At 32.4% G+C, this 20,415-nt stretch overlaps 1 protein-coding gene across 1 annotated transcript in view; it reads left to right on the forward strand.

Moving 5' to 3' along the window:
• LOC110116738 (agamous-like MADS-box protein AGL9 homolog) overlaps positions 1-17,337 on the forward strand; it is a 53,322-nt gene extending 35,985 nt beyond the window's left edge. The window contains exon 8 of the mRNA XM_020850437.2: positions 16,983-17,337. Within this exon, the coding sequence (XP_020706096.1) occupies positions 16,983-17,061 (79 nt within the window). The 3' untranslated portion in view covers positions 17,062-17,337. The remainder of the gene's footprint in view (positions 1-16,982) is intronic.
• The last annotated feature ends 3,078 nt before the right edge of the window (positions 17,338-20,415 follow it).

The following is a 20,415-nucleotide window of genomic DNA, read 5'->3' on the forward strand; positions in this document are numbered from 1 at the left end:
GCCATGGTGAGTAGCAATTGTAAAGGCAAGAAACTCATGCAAGGAGGGAACCCTAAACAAAGTGTCCCTAAATGACCATGATTTGGCCGGGCCACCCAAAAAGCCAAGGTCATTGAGATGACTAGCTTCCATTTAATCGAAGAGACTGTCGAAGGAAGAATAAATGAAAGAAAAATAAGAAGGAGACATAAACCAAAGAGAGAAGAGGAAAATGTCCCTAATGAAGGCTCAAACTAATGAGGGAACGAGCAATGGGAAGCGGAGAAAAATACCCTAGCAGAGCATATCCTCTCAAAGTGGAATCATTATTGGATACAAGAACATTTAAACTAATTTCTTCCTGAAAAATATTTGAATAAATCCTTCATCAGTAGAGTCAATCTCTTCATCCTCCCAAATAGCAATAGACATATCAGAAGGGCTCAATCTATTAGAGGGAAGATCAAAATGCTTAACCTCCTGCTTCATCTCTTACATAATGATCGTAAACACACCAACAGAGATAGAAGAAATAGGAATGGAAATTATGGGTATAGACTTGGACATATCCTCACCGCCAAAAGAAAGCTCTATACCAACTAAAGAAAACTTTCAAATATAGAACCCAAACCATGTAAAATTCTTGGAGAAAAAAAGACATCCTCAAATCTAGAAATGAAATCCAAATCAGGATTACAAGGTATTTTATAGTAATATTGAAATAAGGAGACCACTTAATAAGCTTCATATAACAATTGTTAACATAAAAAGATTGATGACCAAAGTTTCTATAGTAGTCTAAGACATTATTAAGTTTAATCAAAGCATGTTGGGATCAAGTAAAGTAATTGAAAACTCACCACTAAGCTTGAGATTAAAAAATAAATTTTAAATAGTATCCAGATTAGGTTCACGAATAGTGAATTTCCCAATAAGTGCAAATGCAAAAGGGACAACTAAAGACTCCACCTCCTCCTCAGAAATCCATAGAATAGTTAAACAAAAATGGGTAGAGACATTAAGGTCAGGTAAAGAGTACCAGAGGAGGATCATGATATAACATCTTTGAAAGATCTTGATTTACTTTTTCCATCCAAAAAACCTGAATCAAATAACCTACTAGGATTCGCCACCATAAGAGAAAAATAAAAGTCCAAATTAGGTGAAACCAAAACATAAAAAAATAACCACCAAGCTGAATCTAAAAAGCAAAGAAGAAATGAAAAAAAAACTTCCCTGTGGTCATAGGCAGGAATCCTTAGATGTGAACAGGTATAACCCACAGAGGTGAGCGATGAGGATGGTAGCTAGGGCCCATATCTCATCATGGAGGACGACAAGATGAATACAAATAGCCGAAACCCTATTAGGGTAGTCGGCAAAAAGTTGCTCGGTGAATCGCAAAGCAGTCTTGATGACATCTTGCCATTATTTTTGTTCACAGTTGTCTGATTTCTTTTTTTGTCATCCATTCTTGATCACCTGCTAAGTCTACCACACACATTTATTATATGCATTACATAACATATAGATTTTTAACAAGTCTATATTTTAATACATCTTAAATCTATTTTAAGATACCAAGTAAATTTCTTATCCATATAAAATCTTCATATTTAAGTGTCAAAGTAAAAATGAAGGCCATCTATAAATTATGACTTTATAAATTCCTGCTATTCCTTTCTTTTGATACATTCTTATATGTATTATATTTAATATAATTATGCTTGCATCAATAATAAAACACTAGATAATTGGCTAAAGTTGTCACTAACTTATTATAGATATAATTTTTTTGGTGTTTGTGAAATATTTAATTTTAAAAAAAAAATTTAGAGATAAAATGCATAAAAGTCACATGATATAAAAATTATATGCTCAGCTTAACAAATTTATAGAGTAACAATCAATTAATTTTCTTATTCTAAGTTGATGGCAATCTCTCTCATTAAAATAATAAATAAAACATTTTTTTTAATGAACGATATATCTTCCTTAATCACTATTGCTATATCAAACTAGAATATAATTATTAGAAAATACAAAAAGGTAAGATAAAATGTACTGTTCTTATTAGATAGTGAAGAATTCATTTTGCAATCATGAGATGAGTGGTTATTAAAAGATTTATATAATGATTGGTGAGTTGATCAGTATAGACTCTCAAGTAAGCTTAAATCTACACTTCCCTTCTTCTTTCTTTAAAAGCTTGAAACATCTTTTAACATATATGCTATTTCTTCTTTAAAGGTGTAATTTTTTATCATAAAAAAAGTTAAAAATAAAGTCCTTAAAAGGGACCAAAAACTCATTAATGCTCATAGAGCTACATCCATAAAATAAAATAAAGCCTACTAAGTAGTATATCCTAAACTAGATTACAAGAAGGAAATTAAAAAATTTAAAAAGGTTGATATATTACAAAAACCCAAAAAGGTTTAAGGATAAAAACTGGTGAGAAGGCTTGAGATAAAGAAAGCTTATAACTCAAGGATATAGAGAGAACCAACTTGCAAAGAATATAAAGAGTGTTACAAATCTTGACCCATGCCTTATGATTTTGGTGATAATAAATATTATTGGGTTCTTTACTATGCTATCTACTGTTAGTGTCATTATTACATATTTGTTTCTTGTGCACTAACATTTCATATCACAACCTAACCCGACTAGGTCAAGTACTATCGTGTTAAGCTGTGATAAGCAAATTCCAATATCTATTTTTTATTTTTTTAGCTTTTCTACAAATATTTAATGAAATGAACCATGGATTAAAAAGGCGTTCGAGGCGGACGCCATGAGGCGCGCCTCGAATAGAGGCGGAGGTCAGGCGAACTGAGGCTTAAGCCTCGAATATTCAGCCGAGGCTTACACCTATTTCCATAGAGGCGTACACCTCAAGGAATGAGGCACCGAGGTGCATCGAGGCAACGCCTCTAAATGGAGAAAGTTACCTTCACAGCCAACGAGCTTCCGTTGTTTCTTCCTATCAAAATGTCATAACTTACGATCTGATATGAAGGGAAAGTTGTCGAAGAAGTGAAGTCGAACAACAATGAAGGAGCCAAAGAAGCGAGACATGCAATCTCTACACCTCCTATGAAGCAATGAAGCTGAACAGCAAGGATGAAAATAGAAGATGAAAGGCAAACTCTAGAGCGGCTAAGTTATTATTGATTAACTTTGTTAATATAATTTAAAATATTAATAACTAAGCAAATTAATTAAATAATTAATAGTATAATTAGTGCATAAATTAATTATCTAATTTAACTAAATTGACTAATTAGTAATATTATTATTAATTAAATATTAATATAATTAGCCTTATTAATATAAATTACATGTAAATTACATATTATGAAATATTTTTCTTTTCAGATATAAACATCAATGGTATTCTTTCAAGTTCATAATTAACTTAATATTTTATCATTTTTTATTATTATTTATAATTTTAAATCAGCTTATTTTACCATTTATGATCTTAATGCTAAAGGTACTGGTGGTAACATTTTGTTTAAACTCGACATTACAAAGGCTTATGATAATTTGAAGTGGGATTTTCTTTACAAAGTTTTACATTTATTTGGTTTTAAGGAGTCTTTTCTTATGCTTATCAAGAATAGTATCGAGAACTATTTTTTCTCTGTTATAATCAATGGTAATAACCATGGTTTTTTTCCTTCCAAGCATGGTCTTAGGCAAGGGGATCCTTTATCTCCTTCCCTTTTTATTATAGCCATGGAATAACTTTTAAGAGGGCTTGAAAATCTTTATAGAAGATACCCTATGCTTAACTTTCGTACTGCTGATGGAATTCCTATTACTCACCTTAGCATTGCTGATGACTTTATTATTTTCTCGAATGCTTCCATTAAAAATGTTAAGATTCTTGCTCAATTTTTATCCTCTTTCGTGATTACTAGTGGTCTTTCTATTAATAGGTAGAAGAGTAACTTTATTACTGGCTGTTTGGTGAATAGTAGAAGAGTGAATTTGATCAAAAGAGTTTGTGGTTTCAACCAGTCTTTACTTCCTATTAAGTATCTTGGAACCCCTCTATTCAAAGGTAGGAAAAAGATTTTTCTATTTGAAAATATTTTTACTATATTTAAAAAAAAATTCCTTAATTGGTCTTTGAACTTCCTCTCTTTTGGTGGAAGATTGAATTTGATTAAAAGTATCTTAAGCTCTATTCCTATATTTTTATTTCACACTCTGCAATCTCCATCCACTGTTTGTATGAGAATGGAAAAAAAATGATAAATAAATTTTTTTGGGGGGCTGCCAACAACAAAGCTTGTATCAATTGGTCGACATGGAGAAAAGTTTGTGGTGTTTATAATGAAGGGTCTCTTGGTTGCAAGTCCATTGTTGATACTATGCATGCTTTTTCTCATAATATTTGGTTTGCTTTTAGATCGAATAACAGTTTTGGGCTCAATTCATGAATGCTAAATATTGTAAGGATCTTAATCCTATGGTTTTCCATTACAAAGGCTCTTATTCTCTTGTTTGGAAAAGGCTTTCCAATATCAAATGGGAAGCAGAACAGTACATCCAATGGGGCATTGGTAATGGGGAGGTTTTCTTTTGGCAAGATAATTGGTTGGGTACTGAAACTATTGACAATTATCTTAATACTCGAACCATTGTTATCACTAGAGTGAATGATTTCATACATAATGGGAATTGGAACATTTCTAAACTTCAGGAGGTGGTTCCCAATGATATTATTGAGAAAATTGTTCAAATTCCTTTACAATTACAGTTCACGAATAAAATTATGTTTAAGTTGTCTTCTTCTGGTAAATTCGGTTTCAATAAGGTTTGGGAGGAGATTAGATTCAAGGATGAAATTTGTCAAAACTTTATGTCGCTTTGGCATAACACTATTCCCTTATCTTATTCCTTATTAACTTGGAGGCGTCTTAAAGATTTTTTGCCTGTGGATAACCTGTTGTGGAAGAAAGGTTTTAGTTTTGCTTCTAAATGTCAATGATGTTTCAATATTGAGAGCATTCAACATGTTTTTGTGAATGGTGTTATTGCTCGCAGAGTCTAGTATCATTTTTTTAATATGGCTGGTATTGGTGTTTTCAATGCAAATTGTGATTTGGCTGGAATTCTTAATTTATGGTTTTCTAAAAGCAAAGGTCATATCCATAATTTACTTCCTATTGTGATTATTTGGTACCTCTGGAAAGGTAGGAATAAGTCTAAGCATAACGATATCAAGATGAATGCTAACCAGATCATATCTAATGTGAGGAATAAAATTTTGTAGTTGATTTTTATTAAACTTATTTCTATAAAATTTTTTACGAATTGTCATAATTTAGCTGATCATTTTGGGATTCATACTGCTTCTTGTAATGTGGGAAAATTGGATTGTATTGTGAGGTGGTTCAAACCTAGTGCACCTTTTGTTAAACTTAACACGGACGACTTTGTTGGTGCTACTAATGCTGGTATGGGTGGAATTATCAGGAAACATAATGGATGTCCTATGCCGTTTTCTCTGGTCCCCTGAATTCTTGCTCTATTTTGATTGCTGAGCTTCTGGGTTTGTATCATGGTTTAGAAATATGCTTGAGATTAGGTATTCAGAATGTCAATATTGAGGTTGATTCTAAACTAGTTATTCATGTTATTTATGATAACTATACTGGCTGCCCTCATTATTTTTACACTCTCAAAAAAATTAAAATGGCTCTTTTCTATGCTCAAGTTTACTACTTCCCATATCTATCGTGAAGGTAATGCGTGTGCGGATTGGCTGACTAATTTTGGTTCTCATAGTGAGGCTTTTCTAGAGCATCCTGTGCATAATCTTCCTATGCCTCTTAGAGGCATGATTACCATGAACAAGAACGGGCTCCCTTACATCCGCCATGCTTGACTGCTCTATTTTTCTGTCTGATTTTCTTTTTGGCTCTGTGCGTGATCTTTATGGTTTTTATTTTTGGGTGCTACTGTGTGCCCCATGTAGTCTGTTTGTCATGGTCTGGGGTATTACTGGGGGTATGGTGCTTGATTATGGGTTTCTGTGGGCATTGATTTGGTGGCTTTTTTCTTCTAAGCCGCAGATCAGTGTTTATCTTATTCATATGGGGTTTTTTCTCGGTTTGACTCTTTATTTTAACCATAATGTTTATAACTTTAATGTTACTAGGATGCCTACCAGTAAGTTCATTTATGCGTTGAATATCTTGGGGTTATCTAGGAGGATTATTTTTTTTCCTATGTCTGTTATAATGGAGGATCTCAGTCAGGTTATAACTTTTGTGAATCATCTGAGGGGGTTACTTTGGATTTCTCATGGTAATCTGCTTAACGGTATTCATATAGTTTGGCTTAAATGTTGCTTTAATTACTATCTTATTAACATTGTTCTTTGGAGTTATTCTTGCAGGCATAATTACTCTGAATTTTGGAAGTTCGATGATTTCAACATTTTCACGTCTTATAGTCTTCAGAGTTTTTTGAGGTTTGCTTGCTATTTTTGCCGGAAGATTGTGTTGAATGAGATCAATCTGCTCTTCTTTTTTTTGGTGTTGTCTTCTTGCAGCCCTTGCTTTTGCTTTTATTTATTTTATAATCGTAGAAAAAGGGACCATCGGCTTTTAGGTTTTATTTTGAATTTCCTTGTAGCTCTTTTGAGCAATAGCTAGCTGGAGGTCTCTTCTAAGGACTTTGTAACCTTTATTTTGGTATTAACGCGTAGGTCCCTCTGTGCGTTTTAACCAAAAAAAAAAAAACATAATCTTAATCTCTATAACATAAAAAGTTATGCGATGAATGTTTTACCTGTGTAAAGTTATCTCAATTTTTTTCCTAATATATACAAAATTTGAATCAAAATATTCACTAAAAATTACATATTTTTGAAAATTGAGATATACATAATATGTCTTACTTCGAGATGAACAAGTTTTCTAATTGGGCTGACGGATGAAAACTTTTCGAAGTCACCCAAAATCTAGTTTTCCTCTTTCTCACTCCTCTCTTTCTCTTAATTTTTTTCAAAAGCTCCATGCTAATCATTTCAGTAAAAATGAGAAATGAGATAAGTGGAATTAAATATTTAATAAAATATTAATTATTCTAATTATTTATTATTAAAATATTTATTTTATTTAAATTCTTTTATATTTTTAAATTCAAAAATCTAAAAATTATTGAAAAATATTTATAAATTAACTCATTTTATTTAGAAAATTATGATGAAATCAATTTGTAAAACAAACACCTAACGGTCCCAAAAATCCCACTTATACCAATAGTTGCAAATTTCTTAAGAAATTTCAAAAGCCCCCAAAATTATGAAAAAATTAGGGAAGCTAAAACACAATACTATAAATATTTTGGCAAAGACGGTTTGAACTTATAATGACTCCTAAAATAATTTGTGACAACTCTTGGTCAAAAACAAATTCTTAAAAATTTTAAGGGTTTCACATTTCAGGTCCACTATACACTATGTAATATAATTAGCTAAAAAATATGTAGAATAGTGATGAGTTTCTTGAAGAGTATATTTTCTATTTTTATTTATTTCTATATTTTTTAAGTCAAGGCATATATTTAGCTGGTAATACTATGTTTGATGTGGAGAACAAACAAGGAGCTTCTATAGCTTGGAAAATCCTAAAAGAGGGTGGAAAATTTTTAAAACCTTTGCTGAAATGGAAAGTGGTAAATGGAAGGAAGATTAATGTCCTTAATGATGTTTGGATGCTTGATAAATGTTTGGGAGCTTGGCCAACATTTGTGGACAGCACAGATTTGGAAGATGTAATGCTTGACCAATTTATATCTTTGAACGGTGACTGGAATATGGAAAAACTTCGTCAGTTCTTCCATGAGGAACTTATTTCTATTATTTTGCAAATTCCCATTAATCAAATTGCTGAAGCTGATGACATGGAGGAAATTCAACAATTTACAGGTAGAACTATCACTGCCATGTCATATGAAAATGCTTTAAAATGTGATATGGGAGATGGAGACTTTGGTTTCTCATCTTGGCTTAAAAAGATAAAATTATACCCGCGGGTGGATTTATTTTGGTGGAGGATGAGCAAGTTTGCGATCCCAACAAATGAGTTTCTTACTTATAGGAAACTTACCAATTATGATCTATGTGCAAGGGGATGTAAACAAGTTGAGGATATTGAGCATATAGTGGTCCATTGTAAATATTTGAAGGAAATTCTTTTAAAGCTGGAAGGATGGGGATTTATGATCCCAACTTTCTATTCGCTGGAGGAATGCTTGACGGAACTAAGGAGGATTTCTGGTATATCCTCTAACACAATCAAGGTTTACTGTACCTCTGTTTATGAATGTTGAAAAGACAGAAACAAGAAAGTTCATGGTAAGCCTACTCTTGGTAGTTCAATGATTGCAGCCAATGTGTTATTTGTTGCTATGACTCAAGCCAATCCAATGCTAGATAGCTGGGGTGCTAATCTCCTTAGGGAGTCTCAAAAGAATTGGCACCCTCCACCGCTAGATTGGATCAAAGTAAACATTGATGCATCTCTGTTGAAATCTAATAGTACGGGAATTGGTGGAGCTTTTAGAGATCACAAAGGAAGACTATTACTTGCTTTTGGGGAAAGAAGAGTCCGTTGGGATGTGGCACAGTTTGAAATGGAGGCAATTTTGTTGATAAGGAAGTACATGCAAAGGTGGATGTTAGATAGCAAAGGTATAATAATAGAAGGAGATAATTATAACATCATAAAGTTCATTCAAAATTCTTTGAATAAAGTGCGTGGCAAATTAGTAATTGCGATGACAAAGATTTTCACTTCCTGGCCGACTTCAATAAGGTAATTTTTCATCATGTTCATAGAGATTGTAACAAGGTAGCAGATATTTGTGCTACTTTGGCTCTAGAGAATAATTTTTGTTTTGAGTATTTTTCGTTTGCTAACATTCCTTCTTCCTTATTTAGTTTACTGAAGAAGGAATGTGAGCCTTTCCTTTAGCTTGTATATAGTCTTTTACCTTTTGCTTTATAATGCATATTGCAATTATAAAAAAAAAGGCATATATTTGGTGGATGATAAACTTGTGATTGTGCATAGACACAATCAGGGGAGTGAGATAAAGAGAAAATTATAGTATAATTTTTTGAACTAATCATAATATACTATATATATCGTACTGAATGATCAATTATTTAGATAATCATTAAAATAGCTAGTTGTATAATTAAAGCTATTTGAACTAATAGTACTAGACGATCTAAATCAAACAAGATGATTATTGAAATCATGATCTCATCCATCACTCATATATTATGCAATATTTTAAAATTCAAATTTTGAATTAATTATACCGACTGATTAATATTGTACTATATTACATAGTTAAATATTTACTAAATTAATCTTATAATTAGAGATCAATTTTAGATTAATTGATCAAGTCAGATCGTACAAAATGATTGGGGCTAATTATACTATACGACCCAATCTTTACATGGGATGATATTTATTATTCGCAAATCATACCGATATGATAATCCAAGTCATTTAAACTAATCATATTGGATGATCAGCTCAATTTCTTGAATTGATCGCACAACGCCTTATTCATTGTAATATACTAACAGGCTTATTTGAAATAATCATCCGTATAATTAGTGTCCACCGAATTTAAGTTTAGGGCTTTTTGTGAAGCCTTGTATTTAAGCTCTCTCATTAAACTTATTTCAAGTCTTTGATTGTTTGAGTTTTTTGAAGAGAGAGATTGAAAAAGACATCTTAAAGAGCTTTGGGAAGGAGAAAGGGGAAGTTGCATGTGAGGGAGGAGTGTGAGAAGTTTTAGATGGTTACTTTGATCAAGCCTCAACCTTATTTTTTCTAAGTGTCTTATTGGGTATCTTTGGTGGCTCTAAAAAGAAGATCATTAGTTTGAAGACCGTTGAGGTTCTCTAACTTCACATAGAGGGTGAAAAAGGAGTTGTGGTTCTTTACCTTCATCAGCAGGGTGAAAATAAGGTTGAGGTTCTCTACCTTCACCTGGAGGGTGAAAAAGGAGTCGACTTCTCTGTCTTCATTAGGCAGATGAAAAAGAGGTCGAGGTTCTCTGCCTTCACTAGGAAGGTGAAAAAGTGGTCAAGGTTCTCTATCAAATCGAGTTAGTGAAAAATTATAAAGGCTTCTCTGCCTAATTATAGGGGGCAACAGAAGAGACACTAAAGGTTTCATGCAATACTTCGAGAGAAGGATTTTGGGGAGTGGATGCAAGTCATTGTTTTACCGAACCACCATAAAATTCTGGTGTGCTAATTTTGATTTTCATTTTTATGCACTTTACGTTTACTGCATTTTATTTATGTAATAATTACTTTTTGAAAATATGTGATTGATATTTAGTTGTGTTGATTAGACTACCAGCATAATTATTGTAACCTTTGATTAGTTTCTTAGGTTTAGCATCAGGTGAAATTATTGCTTGCTTTCTAATTACTAAAAAATCCATAAATATAAATTTTATGTTTTAAAGTTAGTAGTTAGTTTTTAAAACTACCAATTCACCCTGTCTTGGTGTGCCTAGGGACAGTTCACTTAGGATTAACATCCTACATTGAACTTTCAAAGAGAACCAATCAACATGGCCCAACAAAAAACCATTCAAGAGTGCCACCACCATAAAGAACTTAAATAATTTTTACACTCATTAATCCCTCACATGTAAGAAATAAAAATAGAAGAATTAGTAAAGCAACAATTAAACGAACAAAAAGAAAAACCAACAAAAGAAAAATCAAACCTTGTAATTACAAACCCCCTTAGAACACAATAACCTAATCAACAAAGAAAAGATAAACCCAACTAGCATAGCCACCAACGCAATCACAGGATAGCAAAAGCAAATTTATAGGAAAAGAAAAAGAAGTAGCATTACACAATTATGGTTAAAATTTTGAAACCACTGTGATTACAAATCTAAAGAAATAAATGAAAACTCTTTATATAAGAAAATTAAAGCGTTTTAATAAAACCTTCAAAAAATCTAAAAAAAATCATTTTGTGATATAAGGAATACCCAAATCTTCTAATCTCATTATTCTATTCAAAATTCTGGAAGATAAATCTTTGTTAAAATGCTTAGAGGTTGAGAAAGTTGAACTTTTTTATAGTCAACCAATTAACATAGACATTTCCTTTCTTCCAGATATTAGAATTTCTATGATTAACATGAGTTAAAATTGCCATAGCTTAATTAAATAGAAGAAAAACTATGGCATTATGATAGTAATAGGAAGATATTAAAGATACTAGCACTTTAGAATCATTTTCAATCTAGAAATTCTTAATATTTTTGGAAATACTCAAATTAATACATAGATATATATATATATACATAGATATATATATATATATATATATATATATATAAAGCACTCAATTAAACAAACATAACATTGCATTTAGGGTGGGAAGATGTAAAAGAATATAAAAGTACTCCTCGATAATCTCTAATTAAAACACAACTAGAATCATGTCATGTAGTAAAACCATCTATATTAAGTTTAAACTGATCTTTGAAGGTTTAATCCAATGTATAATCTTATGGATAGGTCTTGAAATATTATCCTAAAAAGAAGAGCACAAAATATTGCCTTAAAGGAGGTATGCACAAGAGGAATCGAAGGAGTAGATGAAGAGTTCAAACTAGACACCACATCCTTAAAGGATTGAGATTTACCATTACAAGAAACTCTAAAGAGACCAAAATTTTTTACAACAGCTGGGTGCTTACTTTATGCCCAAGGATTGGGGGGCAGAGGAGCCACAATCCCGACAAAAGAAAAGCTTGAGCACCTTCAAAAATCATGGATCCAAGTAGCATTTATGCTTGCAAAAATTGAAAGAAATCTAAGGAAATATGAATCCCTAGCCGACCGAAGGCCAATTAAGAAAGAAAAAAAGCCAGCGAAAGGGATAAGGGGACTTCCCAAAGAAAAGCTATGGGAATTTCTAGTAGAAGCAAGAGCAACAAATAATCCATGTAGAAAAAGGAGGCAGGGGAAGAGGAGGAAGCTATCCGCCTAGGAAAAACCATAACATAGCTGAAGAACATAAAAAATATGATTTGATTCAATATAATGATAAAAAGGATGTTAAAATGAAATGCATAATTGGAGGGTCATTCTAAAAAATAAATCATAGATCATGTAGGAGAGATGTTCTTATAATACTGATTTCAATTTCATGTTGGATGATTGCTTTTTTATTATCTTTTCTTCATCTTCCACTACACAAAATTTATATTCTTGCTATGGAATAGGTGAAGAGCTTGCTCCTCTTGATATTTTGCTCCCCATTTAAAAATTACAAAAACTTTCTTAACTAAAAATAGGTTTAGAATAGACTAATAGTAAATGAAATAAGGACAATGGTTGATATTTATAAGATCTTTTGCCTTGTAAGAATCCAAGAAAATAGCAACAAACTCTTTATAATTTTATTCGAATGTCTATATTGTTTATTACCTTAGCTACAAACAAATCATATAGTCCAATATAGAATAGTACATTGTGTTGAGTTAGAAATTTGATTCCAAATCTTTGATTGTGTTGAACTCATGTATTTTTTATGTAATTTTTGTAGATTCATTAAAATAATCCGCTTAATTAAATTCTTGCATCCCTTCATAAAATTAATGACATAAATTAAATTAAATATGTTTTTAATTTAATTACATCAAATTGAGCTTTTAATTTTCAAAATGAATCTTAAACCAATGGCTTTATGAATAAATCCATTAGCTTGTTTTTTATGCCAATAAATTGAATTTCAACATCTCTATTTGAAGTGTGATCTTTTATGAAGTGATTCTAGATATCTATATATTTTTCTCTACTATGATTAATCATTAATACAAATTTATTCTATTGATTTATTTTATTATATAACACATTAGTACCAACTATACATTACAATCCTTACATATATTTTCCTTAATCAATCAATTGCTTAACTAACGAAGAAAAGGGTTATTTACCTTACCGGTGGAACCATCACCCCCTCCCCCCCCCCCACACACACACAACACACGCGCGTGAAAGAAAAAAAAATAAAAGGGGAGACCGAAGGCAATAAGTAAAACATAGAACAAGGGCAAAATAATGTTAAGGGACTTTCCTGAGAGGCAATCTGGAAGGAGAATATGATGGTGGTCACGAGTAGCCTATCGCAAAACCCTAGTAGAGCTCGATTTACCTGGGATGACTTTTTTTGTCTTTAAAGAATGATGTTATAATTCTAATTGATCTATTATATAACTCTGTTTATTGGGGAGTTCTAGCTGATGAAAAAGGAAAATAAATTCTAGTTTTATTATAATATTCATATAAAATAGTTATTCTAAATTATCCTTTATGTGTTATTTGATCCTAAGACTAAAAGATGCAAGATTGGCATGTGGAGAATGAGTGTGTTAATTCCTATTTTTAAGAATAAAGGTGATGCACAAGATTGTTCGAATTATAGAGTATTAAGTTAATGTGTCATACTTTAAAACTATGGGAGCGAGTTATGGAGCATAGGTTGCGGCGTGATACTAATGTTTCTCAAAATCAATTTGGATTTATGCCGGGTAGGTCGACTATGGAAGCCATACATTTATTAAGAGGTTTGATGGAGAAATATAGAGAAAATAAGGATGATCTACATATGATATTTATTGATTTAGAAAAAGCATATGATAAAGTTCCAATAGAAGTGCTATGGAGAGTTCTTGAAAAGAAAGGAGTCAATAATGCTTATATTCAAATCATTAAAGATATGTATGCAGGAGCTATTACTTGTGTTCAAACACAAGGAGGTTTGACCAACTATTTCCTTATTTCGGTTGGGTTACATCATGGATCATCCTTAAGCCCATATCTTTTTGCTTTAGTCATGGATGTTCTCACTATACATTTGCAAGATGATGTACCTTGGTGTATGCTTTTTGCTGATGATATTCTTCTTGTTGATAAGACTAGAGAGGGAGTTGAAGGTAAACTTGAATTATGGAGGTCAACCTTAGAGTCTAAAGGTTTTCACTTGAGTAGATCTAAAACGGAATATATGGAGTGTAATTTTAGTAGTAATAGACCTAGTGAGGGGATTGTTACTTTGGGCGATCAAGTCATTAATAAGAGTACACGTTTTAGATATCTTGGATCTATTGTTCAGAGTGATGGTGAAATAGATGGGGATATTATCAGCAGAATTCAAGTTGGATGGTTGAAGTGGAGGAATGCATCGGGCTTGTTATGTGATAGAAATGTACCCCTCAAACTTAAGGAAAAATTCTATAAGATGGTAGTGAGGCCTGCAATGCTTTATGGTGCCGAATGTTGGCCATTAAAAGAGAAGCATAATAATAAGTTAAGTGTGGCAGAGATGAGGATGCTCAGGTGGATGAGTGGCTTTACCCTTAGAGATAGGATACGAAATGAGAATATATGTGAAAAGGTTGGAGTAGCTCTAGTAGAAGATAAGATTAGAGAGAGTCGCCTTAGATGGTTTGGTCACATAAAAAGGAGGCCTTCCGATGACCCGGTTATGAGAGTAGAGGTATTAAATTTGACTTGTGTTAAAAATGGTAGGGGTAGACCTAACAAGACTTGGTTAGAAAATATTAGGAATGACCTTTCTTTATTAGATTTAAACGAGAATTTGACTTTTAATAGGACACAATGGAGAAAAAGGATTCATGTAGCTGACCCCATGTAGTGGGATAAAGGCTTGATGTTGTTGTTGTTGTTGTTGTTGTGTTATTTGAATCCTAAAATTAAATTTCCTTCTTTAATATGTAAGATAATGTTTTTTAAATATTTAAATACATCGTTCTTATTTGTTAAAAAAAAACTTATGTTTATAGAAATCATCAATAATAATAACATAATTGCTCTCTCCTAACCATTTTGACCCAACTTAATCTATCACAAGCAGTTTAACTTGTTCAGAAGTAGTTGCAATTTTCTAGTTTATTTTCTATATATATATATATATATACCAGAAATGGAGATGGTGTAAGAGTACAAAGATACAAGTTGGAGGTGATCGGAGATATTGGCTGAGTTTAAAAAATGGTTGGTAGAAGAGTAGCAACTATCAAGACAGAAGGATTTAGCGATAAAATTGAAAGAGTTGGGAGTGCAAAAATTAGTCATGCAGAGTTCTAGAGATAAAATTAACAGTTCGATAACAAGAATGGTTTACAAAATAAAACAATCATCACAAGCTGTTGGGATAGGGAGGACGCTAACACTAAGAGGTTTTGGTAACGAAGGTGGTTAACTGAAAGATTTTCATGAGGGAGGGAGGGTCGGTGACGTCCCTAACAAGAAGCTGATGAGGAAGTTGTAGCGAACTAAGGAAACCTACGAAGTGTGACTATATTACAAGTATTCAGGATTTAAAAAAAATTCCTGACAATAAACCTTACATATGATCTCAATTAGGCCTGCACACTAAGCTTTGTTTCTTAATTCTATCAAATGATGAGTGCTAGTCTCCTCAGTCATGTAAATAGTGTCTTTCCCGTAGAGCTAACTGGTAACAATGTTCACATTTGTAAATTGAAAAAGAGCATATAACAATGAAAGCTTCATCTTTCTTTTCGATTTTCACATGAAGATTTGCCAGATCTAAAAATAATCTTATTGAAGACACCCAGAAGCTCTTGAAGTAACAAATCCTGCATCATGCCAAATGCAGTTAACTTCTATTTTATTTATTTCAAAATAGTGATGTTGTTAATTGATTTTACCATATAGAGAGATTTTTACATTTTTCATATATCCGGTTTATTACTCTAATATGTTGCATGTCTATGAGCCTTTTTACCAAGCTGAGAATAATAGAAGAGTTGGTTTTTTGATCCATCCCCTTCTCATCTATACCAGTCGGGGAATTCTTTCACTTTGAAGCCTTAAGCGAAGATAGGTTTATCGTCATTTTAGAAAATTTTAAATTATTTTTCACCTTAAATAAACTAATTTTTGATAGGGTAGACGGAAGGCTTCAATATAATGGATGATGTCATCTCTTCGGAATAATCAAGCTCTTATGAAACTATTTTTTAAAAGGTAATGGCATAAATCTCCTCTTTTTACAAGCAATAAAAAAGGGCAATGGAATTAACCAAGGTGAAACAAATGTTTCCACCTTACAGAAAGATGTTAAAGAATAATAAAGCAAACTAACAGATAAGAGCGTCAGGAATTATATGATCTGGTAAGACTGACCTACATCCATTATGGAGATAAATAAATCACAATCAAGCATGAAGGATAAAAAAATAGAAGAGGATGTATTAAATCCTTTTTCTGACAATACTAACAAGTATGATGAAGATGGTATCACCAAATTGTAGAGGAACATTCTCAAAGAAAGCCAGAGGAAGGATAGAATAGATTAGCTTTCACCAATTCTCCAAGCATGGGAGCTAGAAGCGAGACAATCCTGGTTGAGTTCCAATCATGGCTTAAAGGAATCATAGAAACCCTCTGCTTGTCTTTTCTGTTCACGCACCTTATTGATATGTCGCTCTTCTGGTTCAAGATTTTCGTGTTAAAGCTAAATACCAATAATTCCTTTGGGATTTTGATAAAATACTTACATTTAGCTTCATAATTTAACTCTTTTTTAAGGTTTATTGTTCAGCGTCTACCAGAAACAACACAGCTAAATATTCGGATCACGCAGAACTGCATGTTTTCTGAACAAGTGGGCGTGATTTTCTATCAATATTATATGTCAAGAAAAAGGTCTCAAAACAACAACCCTTAACATACTATAAACTTTGATTTCAGTGAAGTTTCGTATAAAAATTCATTGGTTTAATATCAAAAACTTCGTACGATACTTCTTGGCAAAAACTATTAGTATTGCTTTTTTACTTCATTATACCTTCGAATGATTAATAAACAACTGAGATATAAGCTTTCATACCTAAAATAGTGATATTTATGTAAGCAGGTACCATTCTGATTTATCGATTGCACCAATGGCTGCTCCAAATGTCAATAATTACATGCCACCTGGCTGGCTTGCATGAATAACTAGACCACTCATTGCCTCGTATAGTCCTAACAAACTTTGTGTTAATTTTGGCCATGTCTGTATAAGATTTCTATTCTATTTGGTGTTCTCAAGGTCATTTATATGTAAACATATCTATAAAGCTTCTTAAACAGGAGGGCCTGAAATAGAAGACAATGTTTTATAATCATATGAGACTACAATACATCTTTCTCGGCTTCAATTTTTCAATTATTCCCATCTGATTGATAGTTCAAGCCACATTTAATTTTGGAAATGTATGAGTGCCTGATATCCAGTTGTATTTTATACGTGGAATTGCTATGTACATGAAAAATGTGAGAGAACGCAAACTTTCATGTATTGTTTTCAGTACCAAGTGTCTTTTATTTTCCTCTTAAAATCGAACTTGTATCTCTAGAGTTACTTGCTGATGCAGTTCTGGACTAGCTTGTTGGTTAACTTGCCTGAATAGTTCATGTGATCAAAATTTCGAAATTTTTTTAGTAATATGTAAACAGTCTCTTCCAACTGAAGCGCGTCATGAGAAATGGATTGATATATTTTCTAGTGATTTATCTTCCTAGATGATGGTCCCAATGTTTTGCAAATACTAGTACATTTAGGTCAGCATGTTAATGACAGTTGTTTTAGCATTCAGCGCATCAAAAGAATTTTAAAACGAACAAGAAGGAGAAAAATTGTTATTTCTATTGTTTTTTTTGTCTTCCTTGACTTATAAGATTATGGATGGTAATCACAATATTATTACTAACCTTGAATTTCTTGCTGGAAAAAAATTCTCGTTCTTTTAAAGATGTTTTTTCTGGCGCTTTCCCTTCTTTGTTTTTTTTGAAACTTAGAGTAACTACCGACTATGGTATGAAGACTCTCTCGATATCCGAGGAGGAATTCGAAGCTTTGGCCGCCCCGTTTGAATTTGTGTAGGTGGGAATGTTCACTATATGTAGATGGAAGTTAGATCTGATTCAAAAAATTTTCTTTAAATTAAAGCTTACAAGGGAATTCTCTGCTACACTATTGGACCCTCGGCATATTTAGATTAATTTGGCGAATAATCTTGATTATTGTTGAGTAATTGGTTGTAGGTTTTATTATGTCTATAACTACTACAGGAAACTTATCAACTAGTCTCCTATGTTTGACATCTATGTGGAATCTATTGAAACTTGTTAATTATGAATTATGTTGTTAGATCTAAGCTTATGTCCCAAAAGGCTAATAAAAAAAAAAAAACAAAAAAAAAATAATAATAATAATAAAAAAAAAAAATTAAAAAGAGGGGGGTGAATTGATAATTTAAAAAATTCTTCCTCTTTTAAGCATATTAAAGTTTTAGTGAAATTTTAAAAATGATTTTTCAATCACGAATAACAAAAACAGTAAAGTAAAAAGTAGCAAAAAATAAAAGACACAAGATTTATAGTGGTTCAGTCAAACCTGACCTATATCAACTCCTTAAAGTTTCCCACTTCAGGTATTGCATTATTACCACAAGTGTCTCTCCTTTTGTCCTCACAGCAAGGCGGAGAAGCCTTCACAAAAACATTCTTCCACCATTATCCGGTGCTACAGAGAATGTTTGTCCTTTTACACCCTCCAAGTGTTGGCAGATAACCGTCGGTTGTTCACACTCTCCAAGTCTAGGCGGAGAACCTTCATCCTTTCACACTCTCTAAGAATATGCAGATAACCATTCGGCTGTTCACACTCTCCAAGTGTAGGCAGAGAAACTTAATCTTTTCACACTCTCCAAGTATAGGCAGAGAACCCTTCGGCTGTTCACACTCCTCGAGTGTAGGCAGAGAACCGGATATTCTTGAAAGATCTTATCACAAGAAATCTAGAAGGATAAGAGAAAAGAGTACAGTAATCACAATTCACAAATGAAGATCCTTATCTTTGAGTAATCAAGTGAGCCCTTCAAGTACCAGTAGTAAGAACTCACCTTCAAACACCCTCTCTCACTCTCTCTTTTAATCTCCCTTCAATATGCACGAAGACCAAAAGACAAAAAGATTGCTTGACAGTTTCAAGTGACCCTTTTATAAGAAAGACACGAAAAATTATTAAAAAATTGTAAAATTTCAGTTATGTACGTTCATGATCATCCCGTACGATCGAATTTCATACGTATTAATAGTGTAAAAACTATTGCGTACGACCTCAATGTGCATTTATACGAACTGCCTTCGTACTCGATCATCGTATCGTAAGATCATGGTTCGTTGGGACGAAAATGCAGGACGGATCACAAGTTCAAAGAATGGAGGACATCCTCCTAGGACGAAGGGGTCAATTCGTATGGACGAATAGTCCAAAGTGAGATTCCAGAGGACATTGTCCTGGGACGAACAGGATAATCTGTCTGGACGAATAGTTCAAAGTGAGATTCCAGAGGACATCGTCCAGGGACGAACAAGATAATTCATCTGGATGAATAGTTCAAAGTGAGATTCTAAAGGACATCATCTAGGGACGAATAAGATAATTTGTTTGGACGAATAGTTCAAAATGAGATTCCAGAGGACATCGTTCAGGGATGAACAAGATAATTCATCTAGACGATTAAGATTTAGAAAAAAAATTTGCACCATATGTTCATTCCATTGCTCTTCGAGGAGTATAACTGACCTGATCGTCTCGTACGAACATGGTTCGTCATGTACGATCAGTATACTAAAATTGTGAATTTAAAGCTCTCCCATGGTGTATGTGTGCTAAGTTACCTAATTGCAATCACACTCTCTCAAACTCAAGTAAAAGAAAAATACAGACTCTAAGTTATAAAATATTATAAGCAGATCTTGATTTGAAGTCTTCAATAATTTAGAGTATGATTTTCCTGAAATGTTAGTACACACAAGAGCCAAAAATAATTCTTTCCAAAATATGTTAAGAGAAAATAATAATCAAAACAATAATATTTGAAATCATCAAAACATACAAATTGTAAGAATGTAAAACATGCAAAGCAGTTGCAAGAATGTAAAACATGCAAAGCTAAGTAGCAACTCTTTCAACAAACTACCCCTTTTTGATGATGACAAAATAATTATTGTTTGTATAAAATTGAAAGTCTTAAGTTTCTCCTAAACTCCCCATGAATGAATAAACATGTGAGTATAAGGGGCATTATTGTTGAACTTATCATATTTTTTAATTTTAAATTTTTGTACACAAAAAAATATTGAAACATAAAAAATAAACAAAAAAAAGGACAAAAACACAAAGACAACGAACAATCCACAAAAAATATGAATAACACACAAATGTCAAATAATATTTCTCCTCCTTTTTTGATAACAACAAAAAGAGAAAAAGAAACGAACAAATACAATAATGTAAG

The sequence above is a fragment of the Dendrobium catenatum genome, unplaced genomic scaffold (genome assembly GCF_001605985.2).
Source record: "Dendrobium catenatum unplaced genomic scaffold, ASM160598v2 fragScaff_scaffold_610, whole genome shotgun sequence".
Classification (NCBI taxonomy): domain Eukaryota; kingdom Viridiplantae; phylum Streptophyta; class Magnoliopsida; order Asparagales; family Orchidaceae; genus Dendrobium; species Dendrobium catenatum.